This window comes from Abrus precatorius, unplaced genomic scaffold, assembly GCF_003935025.1.
Source record: "Abrus precatorius isolate BTA unplaced genomic scaffold, Abrus_2018 Scaffold4, whole genome shotgun sequence".
NCBI lineage: Eukaryota > Viridiplantae > Streptophyta > Magnoliopsida > Fabales > Fabaceae > Abrus > Abrus precatorius.
The window spans coordinates 642,866-661,514 of NW_020874384.1; the positions used below are offsets into that span (position 1 = coordinate 642,866).

An 18,649-nucleotide genomic window follows, 5' to 3' on the forward strand; every position below is an offset into this window, starting at 1 on the left:
AATTTAAATTTAAATTTTAAATTTTGGTCAAAGTAAAAAAAAAATTTAGACTCCAATACCAAGAGGCACCATATATTAAAGTGCACCACGTGTTTTGCAAACTTTCATAAAATTATTTGTTATACTATTTATCATTTTTTTCTTTATTTCTTTATCATCCATTTAAATTTTCTTTAATTATTTCTCTTTTTTATTACTTTTTGATTTTGAAATAATGTTTTTTATATATTTTTAAATTTAGAGAAAATATAGCAATTTTTTAAATATTGTGATTTTGAACTTTTTTCTTCTGTATTTCTCCATCTCTCACAATTTCTCTTTAATTATTTTTCTTTGTTATCACTTTCCTACTTTAGGAATGCGTGTGAGATTTTTTTTCTTTCTAGGTTTATTAAATAAAAATATTTCCATAAACAATTATGAAATTAATTGAAAAGGTAATCCAAATAATTTAGGTATTAATATTCTATTTGATTATTATTATTATTATTATTATTATTATTATTATTTCTATTTCAGATAATATATTTTTTATCATTCTAATTAATTATTTATCTTTTTATCATTTTTTATTTTTGGAGTTAATGTGTTTATTTCATTTTTAACTTTAGATAAAAAAAATATATTGTTTTCTATAACAACAAAATTAATTGGTGTAGTTTCATGTTTTGTTCCATATTTTAATATATGCAAGGTTTTAATCATCTTAATTTTAATTTTTCATTTTTAGTCCTTTTATCTTTTTTTTAATTATTCAAATTAAGCCTTTTACATCAAAGTCTCATTGAATAATTTTAAAAATTATAATAGAGGTGGGACATATCATTGATTTGAATAAATTTAAAAAGAAAAAAATAACATAGTTAATAAATTCTATAAAATATAATAAATTTATTTTTATTTTCTTATTTTATATATTATTTTTCTTTGCAATTTTTAAAAATTAATAATATATTACATCTTTATTATTTTTTCATTAATTGTGATTGAAAGTTTATATTAAAGAATTTAATTTGAATAATTAAAAAATATATAAATTAAATTGAAGAATCAAAATTAGATAAACTAAAATACACGAACTAAAAACGCAATTAAGGCAAAAGAATTCTTCTCAAATTTTTTTTTTTAATTTCTTCATGTTTCATTTAATTCCTCTTTAATTGTTTCTCTTTGTGTCAATTAATTTCCTTTTTTAAAGTTGCTGTGCGATTTTTTCTTTTCAATATTTATTAAAGGGATACAATGTTCAAAACTTTTAATACACAGCATTCATAGTGTCAGCAGTGGTATAGAGAATAACAAAAAACAAATGGACATGACCAAGGTTCTGCCTGCAGAGTGTGTCTCAGTCATTATTTCCTTCACATCCCCTAACGATGCATGCCGATTATCTATTGTGTCCCCATCCTTTAAAGCAATTGCAGATTCAGATGTTGTGTGGGAAAGCTTTTTGCCATCTGATTAAAAAGATATCATTGACCAGTCTTCAACACCATCCTTAAATTTGTTGTCCAAAAAACAAGTTTATTCTCACCTTTGTGACCATCTGTTCTTTTTGCTAATGGGATTATGGTAAGACTATAAACTTATTCTAAGTATATTTTGTTTTGTCACATATTTTGCATTAGATTAAGAGATGTCACTTATTTTGTTCAAGGAAGTTGCATTGGTTAATTGGAAATGTTAATTAATTGCTAGGAGGCAATGATGCCATGCCAATCCTTTGCCAATTTTTGCACTTATAATTATTATTTTGTTGAAAGGGCAAAGGTATCTTGGATTAGCTCCATTATTTTTTCCCCAATTCATTATAAAATTTTTTTGCTGTCATCATAAATTTGCTAGTTTCAAATTTCTCTATATATGATTTAATTGAAGATAGTGATTGGATCATCCTTAATTCTTCTCAATTTCGTTTCTTGATCTTGATATTGCTTATCCTCTTTCTAATCATTGATTTACCAAAAGAAAAAGAATGCTTCTTTTCACATCATGTTTTTCTACTTACTCCCATTTAACACGCAAAATTATAAAAATTGATTTCAATTGAGCAGAGTTTATCTTTAGAGAAAGCTACGGGCAAAAAGTGCTGCATGGTAAGTGCAATGGGACTTGAAATTGCTTGGGGTGACACACCTAAATACTGATGCTGGCAGTCTATGCCCCAGTCCAGGTTTCCTTTCTTATCTCATCTATTGTTTTGATTTATCGGAATTTCATGATTTTTTATGTTGTCGTGATTATACATTCATCACGATCATCTCATTTAGATCACTATACATATCTACCTACCATTACGTTCATCAATTGTTATAGTTTCAGAAGGTTAATAAACAATTTGATTCTTGAAAAGGAAAGTTAAATTGCTTTGGTTTGTAGAAGTGTATATAATTAATCTCTAAAAGTATCAACTTACTATTAAATTTTTCCTGTTAAGTTATAATTTTTATAAGTATTTATAAGAAAATAATTAAATAATTTTTTTTATATAAAAAAATTAACTTACACTCATTAAATTTTAGGATATGTATGAAAAATTTTACGATTCATAAAAAATAATTTATAACACTTATAAGTTATTTTTAACCTATTTCAATATAAGCTTCTTAGTATAGTTAATTAAAATAAGTTATTTTCAGTTTATTTTAATATATTATATTATTACATTTTTAGCAAAATCATTATTTTTTTAAAAAAATATTAAATAAGTGTTTAACTAAGTCATGTGTACCATTAAACGTATAGATCAATTAATAGAAGATTGTTCTGACTTAATATGTGGTCTCAAATTTTAATGAATTTATTTTACTACTAAATATTTTATTTATTCTGAGTATTTATTGAGCGATTTATTTAAATTAAACCCTATATAAAACTTTTAGAAACGTAACTTTCGGCGACCAAATTGTATAATTATTTTTGTTCGTTTTGGAGGAATGATAATTGCTATGCATATGCAGATTTTCTAAAGTAGCAGTGCTCCAATATGTATGGTGGCTAGAAGTTATGGGAAGTATAGAAGCTAAGCTTTTGCGCCAAATACAAACTATGCTGCATACTTCATCTTTAACTTAAGAAATCATCAAAATTTCACACAAGACTGTGTGTGAAGCAAGTATAAACTAGTCTTACAAAAGGGCATTCCTAGAACCTCCTGGTGAGGGAGTTCAACAAAGAGAAGATGGATGGATAGAGGTTGAGATGGGAGAGTTTTTCAATGGCAATGATGATAGACTTGTTAACTTTAGGCTATGGGAAACTAACGGGTATATTAAATCTGGCTTAATTGTTCTAGGAGTTGAGTTTAGGCCCAAGAATGATGAGGAAATCTTTTGTGTGTTTGGATTGGAGTTTTTAAATTTTATTTTAGAAGAATTTGGTTTATAGAAATGATTTTAGCTAAAAGGAGGTTTGAATGAAAAAGATTTATATTTGGAAACATTTACTTGAGAAGTAATATTTACATAATGAATGTCATTTGGATAGTGTTACTATAAATTACTACTAGATTATAATTATTAAAAAATATGTGACTCTTCTTATTTGATATATTAAATAGTAAAATAATTAAGTTCAACAGATATTTTGTCAACAAAATTTTGCTTTGACATTGACGGGTTAATTAAAACCAAGTTTATAATCTAAACTTATTAGTTTTATCTTAGAATTTCTTATCTATATATAGATGAACAATATTTGAGGCTAAATACATCTTACAGATTGGAGTTTGACTTCCATGATGCCAAACCGAACAAACCCTCAATGTCACTTATTATTATTGCCGTAGTCAACACAATATGCCACTTGGGCTTAACGAAATGGTGCCTAGTATAATTAACGAAATCTATTGCTGAAATAATGATAATTTAAGAAAATGTATTATTAATGAATTTCTTTATTTTTATTATTATGTGATTAAAATTTGGATCCTCTAATGCTATTAAGTATATGATATTAACATATTTAAAATAAAAATAAAAAGATACATTTTTGTCAAATAAAAATCTATCATATAATTTATTATTAAACCCTTTAATTATATTTAATAAAATAAATTATATTTCTATCTCTAACATAAGTAAATCATGTTACTCATCAAAATGAGAGAATCTAAATTCATGAAAGTATTTATACTTCCATAATAATTGAAAATAGAACTAAAAGAACACTTAAAACATATCTGTAATTATCATTATTCTATTTCATAAAAAAATAATTTAAGGCACACAACATTCCAGTCTAATCACTAGCTTCCTAAAATGATTGTTCATTAGCCGATGCAAGCCTAAAAAATTTAATATATCTCATCCAAATATAATTATTTCCCCATATTTCATTTTTCCAATAACCCGAACATAATGAATACAATCATAAAACATGCACACATGTTACATTTTTTCCCCCACCCATAAGATGAATTAAACAATAAAAATACACACCCACATGGTCAGAAGTCAAAATCATCCTGATTAGGCTTTGGTGAGGTCAACAAAGCCGTGTAGAGGCGAATCCTATCTTCTCCCAAGGAAGAGCACCTTGACAAAGGCCTCCTAGGCCTTATAAAGGACAATGAAGTCAAAGTCAACCTATGTTTGTACCTTCTCCATGCCAATTGAATGGCCACAGAAGCCCAAGTTCTCCACCCTGGTGAGTAATACCTTGCACTTCTTTTCACCTTTTCCTTAACAAATGTGTACCTAAAATGTTGTGTCACATATTTAACATCTTGTGCTTCAAGACCAAATGCCTCTGTGGTTTCTAATGTGATGAGTGTGGATGATGATGGTGGAAGACGCTCTATGAAGGGTCTCCTTAAACACCACGAAAGAAGCTCATCGCCACTGAAGTTTCCTGGACCTAACATGCAACAACTTTTCACACCATCCCTTAGAACTTGGCTACTTTGAAGGTGACCCCTTACAACAAATAGCATTCTCTGAACTGGGTCTCCTTCTTTTGCTATCTGCATCATAATTAATTATTAAAATTCTGAGTCGTTTATATTTGCAAACTAATAAAACTCTCATATTGGAAATTGATCTACTGTTGGCACAATGCTTTATGCTGAGTCTCAAGTGAGTTATTGACATGGTAAAGTTAGGCCTTTATTTTATATATAAAGAAAACTTCTAACATAAGCACGTATTAGAAATTTAAAATACCAAATTCATATAATTTTATGGACAAATAAGATAAGTTTTTTCGCTTTTTTGTGCAAGATGAGATGTGACTTTACTATATATATTGGTGTGTCAAGATTAAGTGGAATTAATTAGAACGTACTATTTCTCCCTTTGTGAATATCAGAGACTTCACACGGTCACAGATGTTCTCTAGAACCAGATCGTCCATGTGTTGAAAAAGTGGCACCTGAACAAAATATCAAGACATTAGTATTACTATTCAAGCTTAAAGTCCTGGTTATTCTAATTTGGTTTGGGCCAGTTGAATTACACCTCATGGGAGACCCACTCACGTAGAAGGTTATCCAATGAAAGACAAAAGGAAAAAGAAGGTTATCAAATAATCTTTCTTTGTGCCGTTTCGAAATTAAAATAAAAAGAAATAGAGATAACTACCAGAATTTATCTTTAGTTTAGTATCAATTATATTTGTGCCACTAATTTCATTAAAAGAATGATGGCTGTCTTCCTTACTTTATACATTATTCATACATATTAAGACGCTATTTTTTAAATAAATTATACATTTTCCTTATTTTTATATTCAAAATACATATGTATTAGCTTAAAAAAAAATAACCAAATAAGAGTATAAGAAGGTAAGTGTACATACATACAGATAATTGAGCACTTCAGATGTTACTAAAAATGTAGGAAGAAGAAAACATTTCCCCTCCTTGTTCACTTCATGTAAGTTTCTGATCCAGTAGTTTATAACAGTATATTGCAGTCAGATTTTAAACGCGATCATACCATTGTTTTTTATTTTAAAATAAAAATGATGATTCAAACATGGTAATATAAAAGTCTTACTTAAGCCTCAAGCTAATGTGAGAAAATATATTGGATTATATGCGTTGTTAACTACTGAATGATGAGATCTCTGAACCAAAATAAAAATAAAAATGGGTCACTTTGAGAAGTTGCATTACCTGTCTGACCAAGTCCAAACAAAGATGGTACTTGATGTCTCTTCTTAAACCCTCAGGAAGATTTTTGGTCATTTCGCATTCATCAACGCCACGCATAGCAGCCCAACGCTGTCTTTCATAGTTACGCACTCGCTGCCTAAACCCTTGAGGTAACCTCCTTTTCCTCATCCACCATTCAATGTTCCTCATCTTCAATTGCATTGCTTGTTTCTTTGATGTTGTTGCATGCAAAAACACCTGCACCATGCACATACACCCATGACATTAAAATAATTTCATAACAAATACTTATATATCTAAGTTATCTTATGAGAAAAATAATTTAATTTTAGGTATTTATCAGATTTATTTTATAAAAGTTAAATAAAAGGTTTTAATTCAATATCTTAACTCTATTAATTTACTTAAAACAAAATTATTTCTTGATGAGATAATTTACACGGACCCATATCACCAAATTATATAGTGAGCAAGCCAAAGAGTAAAAGTGAATTTGAAAGGTAGATTTTGACAATTATATAGTTACTGGTTATTTACCTTGATGTTTCCAATCAACATAGTGACAAGAAGGAGGCCACTAGTTAAAACAATGATGTTGAAAACTACTTCTAGCCATTCCGTTGTGCTCTCTAGGTTCCCGAAAGTGCTTATCACATCAACAAAAAAGAATTTTAGACTAAGTATAAAGCAAGATGGATAAACATCAAAGTGGAAACTAATTAATGATAATGCTAAGCAAATATTTATTTAAATTTGGTTTAAATACACTAGATTTTACACTATTATCAAATCATAGATTGATATATTAAAAAATATTGATTTTTATAAAATTATATCTACTATAAAAATTTTACATTGAAAATATACTAAAATTAAATTATATTTTTTTTTGGAAGAAAAAAATCAATTAATAATAAAATTAGAGCATTATTTGAGAACACCTCTCATATTTAGGTGACAATACAATACATGCATTGCTGTATTACTTACAAAATATCAATCATCGAATAAGTCTTAAAACATTAATGATCACCGTATTAATAAGTTAAATTTTTTAACTATTATATTTTAATTCTGAAATTTCATTTTTAAATATAAAAACATTTTTTATAATTTTTTTAATCTCAACCTTTAATATTAAGTATAAACATTTTAAAATATTAAATTTTATTAAAGAAGTTATTACATTAAAGATATAAAGTATAGTAGACAATCTTTTTTAATAAAATTTTATTATTACTGGTTCTTTAAATTTAATTCGAAAGACTAAAGTTAAATTTTTTTACAAGTGAATTTATCTATAATTTTAATTTTTAAAATTTCAAATTGTTAATTACCTTTACAATTTTCTTTTATGCTAATATACTTTATATTAAACTTTTATCATATGTAAAAAATTAAAATTCCCAAATATCAACTTTAATTACTTTTAAAATTTATTTCTTTATTATTCTTTTTCATCTCAATTTTTAACTACCTTTATTCTAAAATGAATTCCTTTGGTTTCTCAAATTTGTTTTTTTTCTTAATTTTTTTATGTAAGCAAAAGTATCTATGCAATATTTATTAGATGCCTCAACCATACAAAAATTCAATAACTATTATAATAACTTGTATGATATTAGATAACCAATTGAAAATATACTCTTATTTCTTCATCAAACTCTTGGAAATAATGACTGTGATTATATGTATAGAAATGACCCACGAAATAGTAATATAAACACGACAAATAATTAAAGAGATTGTCAAAAGAAAAGAGGACTTTTTTTTAGGGTCAACAAAGCAAGCAAGACTTTAAGCAAATATAGGGAATATTATCTGAGAAAATAAAGGTACCTGAGAGTCATTAGGCCCCAAAAGATAGGGAATAGTATCTTTTCCAATCGACTATCATTAGTGACAAGCTGAACGGTCCATCTATAAGCTCCATATGTGTAGTTGTCAGGGCCATTTAAGCACATATTCCTTACTTCCCTGTTCTCTGCCCATGCTATTCTTCCTTTGTCCCTTAACATGTTATTGCTTCCATAATATATAGGGTTTTGACAAGACAATATTTTCATGCCACAGCCACTTGTTTTCCCACATTGCTCTTTCAGACACTTGCTTGCCCTTTGAATCCCCAACAAGTACCAACATGCCCCTGCGGCCTGTTTTGCATAAACAAAATGCACCTTTATTAATTTCTTGAAAGGGTATTTCAAAAGAAAAATAAAGTTGATTTTGTTAGTTTGTGCCCAATTATGTGCTTAAAACTAAAATAAACGATTTGTTTATTTGTTGAAATCTAAGCCTGATAGCCTCTTGAACAGGAGAAATTCATTTCGTGATATATTCTATCAAATGTCAAGAAACATACAGCTATGCTTTTTCTTCTATCAGCACACGGTTCTACCTAGCCAAGCTATTTAAAACTTTGAATATTAAAAAGACTCGTTATAAGAAAATTACTTTTTCAACACGTTTTATTAAGAATAATGGTGACATATATATTTATTAAGAAAGATAAAAAAAAAAAGGTTCTATATATATTCTGTATATAATTAAAAACTAAAATTCAAAATAATTTTTAGCTAAACAAGTTTATAAAAAAAGAGAAATCTCGCAACCGGCACGAGCTCTTAACTATTCATCAAATGATGGGGACAATAATAATAAGTAAAAATTTTCACCATCACAACTGTTAACGTCTTTTTCTCGGATCACTTATTTATTTTATTTTCTTTTTCCTGTGTCAGAAACAAGTCTCTTATCACTTTACTTAGACGAGCCTTACATTCATTATTGGCTAAGACTTCTTGTTGTCATCTTTGATTTCTTGAAAATTATAATCAATGATGTATTACTCATGCCCGACAAAATTTACTCCTTTCTCAAAAGCTCGTTTAAAGTAAAAACAGACTCTTTTTTATTATTATTTCTTTGACAATACATAAAGATTTATGTTGAAAATATTCGCTCATGATTAGGAAATTAAAAAAGAGAAAAATCAAAACATCACGAATTATGGTGATTGTGAGTACATTTTGAATTTTGTCTCGTATTTAAATATTTTTGGCTTCAATTGTTGTGGAACGTTTCACTATCAGTCACCTTTAGCACAACAGGTAAGAATCATTGAACCCTTTAATTTCCATTGCTTCGATATAGCACCCTCTTTTTTCGTGCACTTGTAGATAAGATTTTTAATAATACCCTTTTAGCTAAGGTTGTCCTGATCAGAGGAACAATATATATTATCCAACAAAATTAAGTTGTATATTGTATTTTATCAGTTTTTCCAGTCTCTTTCAACTTCTTATAAATCCCTTTCTTTTTTATTCAGATTTTCTCAATAACATGATATGATCATATTAAAGAAAAATATAAATTTTATCACTTATAATTAGTGAGCATTACAATCAATAAGATGGGTTACTATCTAATAAAAATCGATTTTTTTAATATAATCATGCCATGTTAAATGTGAAAATCATCAAATTCTTTCCTTTTATTGCTAAGTTCCTCTGTACCTTATGTTTTGTTTGGTTTAACTGTGATTTTATGCTTCTTAACTACAGTTTCCATCATAATCAGAATATTTTTCACTTTAATCTAAATTTTAGGACAGTCTAATGAGTATAGAGGAAGAGGTCGGGTAAGTTGATCATGGTTGATTTTAAAACCCACTTTTAGAATGCGAGAAACTGACATGAAACTACAAGCATTACAAAACGAAAATTTATTTACTAATCATTAGTTTTTATTAGTGTAGACTGTTTTTTAACGGAACTTAAACTATTAGTATAATATTTATAAGTTTATATTTATATAAAATATATATTATACTAACAATATCAGGTAATAATAATATATAAACTTTCTATATTAACAAACTTATTTATTATTATATTATAAACATACATTTATAATATTTATGTTAACGGTTTAATTTCTATTATAATTAACAAACATAAGTTTAATTAGTAAATATTTTTTAATGAAAAAAGTAAGGTATGACTTATCTTTTAATAATATTTTAGTATGTGAACTCAATCTAAGAGTAAGAAAGAGTGATTAAAATTGAGGGAGAATGGTTAATTAGATTTAAGCTTGAGTGACTTAATTGTAACGAGTATTACCTTATATCTTTAACTTAGTTGTGGCTTGCATTTTTAATATTTTTCCTTTAACCTGATTGTGTACTTTGATTTTTAGCCTCTTCTTGGTATAGGTCAAATCCAAAAGTGAGGAAGAGTGACTAGATTTAACATATTTGTCTAAATTGCATTAAATAATTTAGACTTGAGATCTTCTTACCTATATACCATTTGTTTTGTTGTTAATCTATTTGAGTCTCAACTTATTATGGGCTCCAATCCAAAAGTAAGGAGGAGTGACTAGGTTAAAGCTGGAGTAACTTATTTGTCTAAAATATATTAGATAATTTAGACTTGAGATCCTCTTATCTATATACCATTTGTTTATTGTTAAACTATTAATATGTGACTTATCTTATTACATAAAATAATCATAATTGATTTTAATAAGCATATTGATAACTGATTGATATTAAATTCTTGTCTTTGAAGCTATATATAGAGATATATAGATGGGATGAAAGGAAAAGTGAGACTTACATGGGAAGCAACAAAATAAGCGATCATGTTAAGGGCGATTCCCCACCAAACTGTGCCAAAAATGTAGCCAGAGAGGTTTTGCGTGTATCGTAGATGGCAAACAGAATGATAAATTTTGGGAAGGTATTGGAAGAGAAATATAATTAAGAACACTGTCATCACCAACGTAACTGAACCCTTCTCCAACAGCGAGGGGATTGCCACCCAAAGCATAATCTGAAAATCAAATAAATAAATTTTGAAATATAAGTATGTACGTACTCACTCATTTTCTTAATAACAAAATATTACTTATACCTCACTTTTTGAAGTTTACGTACATTCACTTCATAAAGTTCTAGCGACTGTAGTATTTTAACTAAAATCAGAGTCTTTCATTTCGTAAACCAATAACATTCTATCAATAGGGAATATAAGTTGTAATCCAAGTACCCATTTCAGCCATATCTTTGTCGTACACCGATCTAAAAATGTAACACCTATTAAATTCACATGCTCCATATGTTTTTAGTGTTTATAAATAATAAATTTTAATTTCAATTTTTTATATATTTATGAATTTTAATCCTCGTAATTTTTAAAATATTTTAAAAATTTAGTGACATATCATGAATCCAATACTACGTAAGTGACCGTTCTAAAATGATAACTCACATGACATACACGTCACATCATTAATAAGCAATAATTAAAATTATTTCTAAGAATTTAAAATTCATAAAATTTTAAAATAATTTTTTTAAAAGATTAAAAGTAAATTTAATCATATTAACTTAAAGAGATACGATTATTAAAATTTAAACCAATTATGAAAAGTAAAAACAATGTAATTTAATTAAAATTGAACTTAAATATCCTTTTTTTATTAATATACTATCTAAAAATTTAAAATTAAAATTCATTAAAAGTATAATAATCTTAATATTCAGTTTATCTTAAAAATAAGATATTTTTAATATGATACATTCTATTAAATTTAACTTAAATTATATTTAAAATAAATAATATTTAAAACAAATAAAAATTAACAAAAAATTAAAGAGAAACCACATTGCATAATAAGAAGGACAATTATTCCTAAATTAGTTATTTAAAATAGCTCTTAAAATGATTTTTATTTAAAGACGACTCTCAAATTTAATATATTGAGGTAAAATTTTAAAGAAATGAAATTAAACAATCAATGATGAACAAAAGTCAGATGACATACATATGTACCATGTTATCACTGAGTTGTAATGTTAATGGCCACGAATGAATTGTTCTAATTATAGGGGACCACGTTATGCATATGCCATCATTAATAAATTCTAATCAGACAAAGAATCAGATTGGTTGTATCTAAATTGGTGGCTCCCATTCGGGTTTGATACAACAAACTCAGTAACATATTTTGATGTTCATTTTTTATTTTATTTTATTGTACAAGTTCAAGCAGCAAGCAACGCATGTTATGCAGATCAGTACATCAAACAAGTGCCGTGTGTTACCTTCTTAAGAATAATGCCAAGAATCACACTTCAAATTTTCCTTTGGTACAATGCAAACAACAAAGAAAGGAAAAAGAAAACACAGTCACACACCATCAAAAGTTTGACAAACAAAAGTACCTCATCTGCAAAATTCTGGGATTGGGAGGTTTTCTGCAGGAACATGTGCTTTAGGCTCATCCAGTGTTCCTTGCTTCGTAGAGTTTATCAAATGCTCTTTTTTTATATTTTTATTTTCAAGTGGAATACTATCGGACACTTGTTTAATCAGCAGTAATTAATCAAAATGGGAAAGAATCTGTTTAAATGCTAGACTTAAGGGGGTGTGTGTAACTAAGTGACTTGCAATGTGGGTTAGAGGACTAAGAATCGAATGTCCCCTTCATGGAAAGAAGGAAGGTTATTATTAATTTAAATTAAAATATTTTATAAGTATAATTAATATTAAATTAAAAATAAATAAATTTTTATTTTTCCCACTTCACACGTCTCTTTATTTAAAAGACTCACTTCCATAATAATGAGGTGAGCAGAAGAATTTATAAAAGACAATAAGCAGTCATAGTCATGAAAATCATAATTATAAGGACACCCAACTTTCTAAAATAATAATAAGCATACATGAATGAACGATTATGTATGATATATAAATAATTTTAAAAAGTAAGGGAAGAATTAAATAAAATATAAATAATTATTACATAAAACGCACAATACACACAAGAGTATAAAAACACATCCTAAATGAAATCATCTTCACAATATACATATAGAACAAACAAATCTTCCAAATAATTGCAAAATTAGCATCTCATAAACGCTAACGCGAAACATCGCATGCAGAATAATGCTGACAACCATCAAAGTCTCCATGCAAAATTATGCAATCGCATACACTTACTTGTCGTCTCTTCCCTCAATAACCACTAATATATAAATACCAAACAACGAACTTTCTCCTCTCAAATCATTATTTTGATTAAGAAAACAATAAAATTTATCGCCAATATGCCGTCCATAACAAGACAAAATTCATAATGAAATAAAATCAATCATACTTGTTAAACATTCCTTTTTTTATTTAAATCTTCTAAAACAAGAGATATATGGAAAATGAGAAAATTAAAAATAGCTTTTTGTTAATTTAACAACTTTATTAATTTCAGTCATGAAAGTTAACTTTAACAGAAATAGTATATTTTTATGAAAATATTTATTATAAATTTATATTTTTGAATATACACTTTAAATAATTTTTTTAATGTTTAAAATTAATCTTTTAGATTATTTTAACATGCTTTTTAATTTTAATTTAAAGTAAGGAATAAGCATTAAATATACATATATGTATCTCTTTAATTTAGAGATTTTTTTTACAATTCTATTTATTACATCTTTTAAGAAAGTAAAATGCAATGTATGATTTAAAAAGAGACATGTAAAAGAAGGAGAAAATAATGGATTATGTAGGAGTGCTTGAATTTAATCAGAAGATAGGAAATCATCTTGATCAATTAAACTGCTACAGTTTCATTCGTAACATTGGTTGCTAATTTTTATATTTTTTACTCAAAAAAGCATTTTCTTATTAAATTTGTATAAAAGAAGTTTCTTATGAATTTTTTTCTGTGTCAACAGAGGAATGTAAAATTAGTTAACAATAAATAAAACAACAAAGGAATAAAAAAAAAATTACCTGGGGAAGAGGAAGAATAACAAACAAGTCAAAGAAGAAGCCCGTCCGTGACTTGATATAACCAAGAGCAACAGAGCCAGGCCTCGTGTCTATAAGTCCGTCGGAGGAGCCACCGTCCGCCGCCGAAGCTGCGGCGGCGCCCAATCCAAACGACCGTTTCGCCATCTTGAAACGCAGCAACATGTTCCACACGTGGAACGCGTCCGTCATGCAACGCAGCACCGTTACAGTAACGGCGAGCCAACCGTCAACAAAGACGCACATGCAGGATTCACTAACGGAGAGCGCGTAAAAGAAGAGAGGGTCCACGAACAACCCCATGGCGCACACTAGCAAGAACACCCGGTTCCATTCCTGGACCCATCTCGCCCTCGGGTCCAAAACCCGACGCAGCCCCAATCCTCCCCTCCGCCGCGCGCCGCCGCACACCTCCGGCAATCGCCAGCGGACGGCGGAGAACTCGGTGGTGTCCGGCGCGTGCTTCTCCTCCTCTTCGTCGTCGTCGTCGCTGTCCTGAGCGTCGTCGTCTGAGGTGGTGGCGTCATGGAGCACGTGAGAAGCACGTGAGTAGTCTTGGTCTGTGATAGTAGCCATGGTGGAGAGAAAAGAGGAAAATATTAATAATAATATTTATAATTTTAGGGTGAGTTTTTAAAGTGTGAGGAAGTGAAATTGGGGAATAATTGGGTGGGTAGGAGCATATACCTACCTGGATTAGGATTTAGAGATTAGGGATTGGGATTTGGGATTTGGGATTTGGGATGTTTGTATGTATGAGAATGTGTGTTGAAATGTTCTGACACAGTTGGGGTCTGAGAAGTGAAGTTGCTCTCTATTCATATAGCCATGCTTGGTTGTTTGTTAGAGAGACCCACATGTAATACCAACATAGCTTCAACTTTCAATGATTTTTTATTTTGAACATGAGATCAACTCATTACGATATGCTATACTACTCTTATCTACTACTTCAAAAACATAAAATAAATGCTAAAATTCTTTTATTTTTATGTATTTTAATACATTTAATGCAATTTTAAATAATAATAATTATTTATTAATCATTAACTAGTATTTTTATGACTTGTTAATAAAATTTATAAGCTATCTTTTTATACTCACCTTGTATATAAATTTTCATATTAGTATTCATGCTCGCAGTTTAATTATTGAGTGAAATATAAGATTTTTTAAATATCTTTTATGAATTAAAAAGGTCAAAATTTAAAAAATTGTTTAACATTCTAATTTAAATTATAAGGTTAAAAGTAAATAATATTAAATTTGATAAAATAGTATCATAACGACAGACGTAACGAGTTGAGTTACTTACGAATTATTCAGTTCAGTAATTAAAGATTTTGGCTTTAAAATTAATTTATTTAAATAAATTATTAATATAAATGATTCACTTAAATCTGATTTTCTAAATAAACTTAAAATTTTTTACCCGATTCATTAAGTTTACACTCCTGATCAACAAACGTCGGCGCACGGCGTAAATATTCTTAAGTCAAACTCATCAAATAAATATTTATATCTAATAAATATAAAACATATTATCATCCATACATGTGTATATGTTACGAGAATAAGTGTTGGAAAGAAATTGAAAAACTATTTGTAATGCATGATTTAACTTGTTTGGTAGTATTTTTTTTCAGAATTTTCTTCTTTTTAAAAATTTATTTTCTCTTTTTTTTTTTTGTAGGAACTCTATATTTGGATATTTTCATTTATCAATTTTTTTCTTATTTTTAAAAAATCTTTTGAATTTGTTTTTAGTTTGACTTTTTTCTAAAGAAAATAAAATTTTAAAAAATTATATATTACCTTGGTATCCATTATATCTATTATGAGTGTTACTATGTCCTCTACATATAAAATTAAAATGTACTAACAGTATAATAGTTTTTGCACTATCATTCAATAAAAAAAATATATTACCATTTAAGTAAAAATATTGACTTTATGATAATTAATATGAAAATTATAGATACTAGTATTATAATTAATAGTGCATTAAAATTAAAATAATCAGTTAATTATATCCTTATATAATATTTTTAATAATTCTTGAGTAATCTATATTTAAGAAGTATTAACTAATAACAATAATATTTTAAATAATAAACATTTAATATTCTCTTTGTATAATGATGGAAAATGTTGTTAAAAATCAAGGTGCTGTAGGAATCATTGAAAATTTTGTTTTAAAATTATGGGTGTAGCATGGACACATCTAAAAATACTTTCAAACAAAACTTATTAAATATTTTAAAATAAGAGACTAAATAAAATAGATATTCATAAATTATTTGAACTCAATTCATTTAATCTCTAATTAAAGTTAAATTTAAATCGAATTTAAGTATATAAATTTGATATTAATAATTTGTAAATAACTTATATACATTCGTATAAACATGTCTAGTATAAAGTAAATAGCTATAATTTTATTTCTTATCACCTATTATATATCCGTTATTAAATTTAAATGGTGATTTTTCAAAAGAATTCACTACCTATAATGGGTGATTATTACCTAATGAAATAATTCTGTTAAAATTATTTAGTAAATTTCTTTATTTTTTCTGTTTATTTATTAAATTTCTCAAATAGTATAAATTATTTATTTGTATGATACGAATTTGTATATATATAGGTATTAGTGGAAAAAAAGGGTAATAATTCAACACTTTTTCTAATGCAAGTCTAATGACAACTAATAAAAATTTACACATAGGAATTGTTTTTTCAAAATTATAAAATTTAATGCATTGATAATAGTATATTATAAAATATTAAAATTTTAAAAACAAATTTATGCATAATACTGAATAAAATTATTAAAAATAAGTGTAGAAATTATTTAATTTTTTAAAAAAAATTATGGGCCTAGCATGTAATATTTTTTAGTATAAAATAAATATTACATGATTGGATTGTTAAACATTTTTAAGTATTTTGGACTTCTGTTTTTATAATTGAATTTAAGCATATAGAAGTAATATTTTTATTAAAAGATGGTATTTATTATAATTTTATATTTTTATGTGAATGAATAGTTTTTTCTCGATAAAATTTAATATCTTTCAATTACTTATCTTCAATTTTTAAGACTTAGGTTAACAATATTCAATTAAAATTGTGAATTTTAAGTAAAATATTAATAAAAATGAATGTATTTAATTATAAAATTTCATTAATTCTAAAATATTTTAAAATCAAAATTAAATATTTTAGATTAAAAAAGTTAAGTGTATCATTTTCCTTTGCCTGTCTCAAACAGCAAGAATCAGAATGAGTTAAGCACTCTTCCATGTTAATTTTTAAAAAAATTATATGTTTATTTTTACTTTTATGTATTTATTTATTTATTCAATAAAATATTTTAAATAAGAATTAGTTAAAAAATAATAATAAGCATTTTAAAAATAACAATAAATATACCCATATTTCAAAACAAAAGGTTGCTGGATTGTTCCCAACACATTGCTCACTTCAATTAATTAGGCACTTTAATGTACAAAATTGAATGTGTCTTTGATTTGGCACACTAGCCAGACACTCAACAATGTCAGCAGTATAAGGGGCAAAATAAATGCAATATTAGATTATGACCAAAAAATAATAATTATAGAATTTAACATTTCTTTTCGAAGCCATAAATTTTTAGAATATCAAAGCTTTATTTAAGTAAATATATTTTTAAATAAAATTCAAACGCACTTAATATATAATATTTGTAAAAGTATGTTAATAGTTAAATTTATTTATTTATTTATTTATACCATGTTTTCACGAAAGAAAAGTACTAGATCCTATATTATTACACTTTTTTTTTAAGGAAAGAGATACATATTTTTAGGAGTAAGTTTTGAAAATTTACATTGTATAATATCATATTTTTAAACACCGAATTATATCAATTTAATTAGTTAATCGTATAATTTAATTTTAATGGTTATATATGTTAAATTTTAGATTAATTAAATATTTATGTACTTGTTATTATTGATATTTATTTAAATTTTTAAAAAATATTAGACATCAACTTTATTTAATCTAATATTAGTTTTGCATTTATTCTCTCTTTTGGTTTTTTTTTTTTCATCTCTTATGGTTTTAGTCAATTTTTCTTTCTCTTTCCATAACGAAGAATATTTTTTTTTTTAATAAACAATGAACCGAGTATATATACTTTTAGAGTTTTATTAACTTTGACTCTAAAGGTTGAACAGCTAATAGTAATAAATTTTTAAGAAAAAAATATTTATTATATTTTTATAACTTTAACGTAATAATTATGTACTTTTTTTATAAATTTTTTTTTTTAGATATTTAAACTCAATTTTAATAGCTAAAGTTAACAAAACTCATATTTTTAAGAGTGTTACCGATATTTGAAACATAGTTTTTGTTCAAACTAGTTTTGATCATTGCCTGATTTGTTCTATAACATTTGAATAAAGGTGAAAAGGGATAAAAAAAAATTATAGGATATCATAGATTTCAATGTATTGACAACATTTTCAATAAAGAATTACAATTTATTAATTTTTTTTATTGTGCATCCAAAATCAACTAAATATTTCATGCTTCCTTCTTACTTTATTAATTCATTTCAATGGATAATTTAGTTATTTTTTAATACACTACAGACTTGGATTATTTCTTTAAACTAATATTAAGAAAGTTTCATATTTAAAATTATAATTTTTTT

General features: G+C 26.4%; 1 protein-coding gene across 3 annotated transcripts; it reads right to left on the reverse strand.

Moving 5' to 3' along the window:
* Window positions 1-4,402: 4,402 nt before the first annotated feature.
* On the reverse strand, window positions 4,403-14,854 carry LOC113865014 (cyclic nucleotide-gated ion channel 4-like). 3 transcript variants are annotated; one of them, XM_027499320.1, is made up of 9 exons: window positions 14,708-14,839; window positions 14,580-14,668; window positions 13,924-14,537; window positions 10,738-10,953; window positions 7,955-8,268; window positions 6,653-6,761; window positions 6,116-6,352; window positions 5,284-5,370; window positions 4,403-4,963 (listed from the first exon to the last, which is right to left on the reverse strand). In XM_027499320.1, exons 3-9 carry the CDS (start codon window positions 14,515-14,517, stop codon window positions 4,448-4,450), a joined length of 2,073 nt encoding a protein of 690 aa, XP_027355121.1. In that variant the 5' UTR covers window positions 14,518-14,537; window positions 14,580-14,668; window positions 14,708-14,839; the 3' UTR covers window positions 4,403-4,447. The 3 variants fall into 3 exon arrangements, with proteins under 3 accessions (XP_027355121.1, XP_027355123.1, XP_027355122.1); XM_027499322.1 differs by having other exon boundaries at window positions 13,924-14,501; window positions 14,633-14,854; XM_027499321.1 differs by having other exon boundaries at window positions 13,924-14,854.
* Between the last annotated feature and the right edge of the window lie 3,795 nt (window positions 14,855-18,649).

Coding starts and splice junctions, on each gene's coding strand:
- LOC113865014 (XM_027499321.1), bottom strand. CDS start 14,517: ATGGCTACTATCACAGACCAAGACTACTCACGTGCTTCTCACGTGCTC. Junction 10,954..13,923: donor TTATTCTTCCTCTTCCCCAG/GTAATTTTTTTT, acceptor TTTGATTTTCAG/ATTATGCTTTGGGTGGCAAT. Junction 8,269..10,737: donor CTTATTTTGTTGCTTCCCAT/GTAAGTCTCACT, acceptor TATGCAAAACAG/GCCGCAGGGGCATGTTGGTA.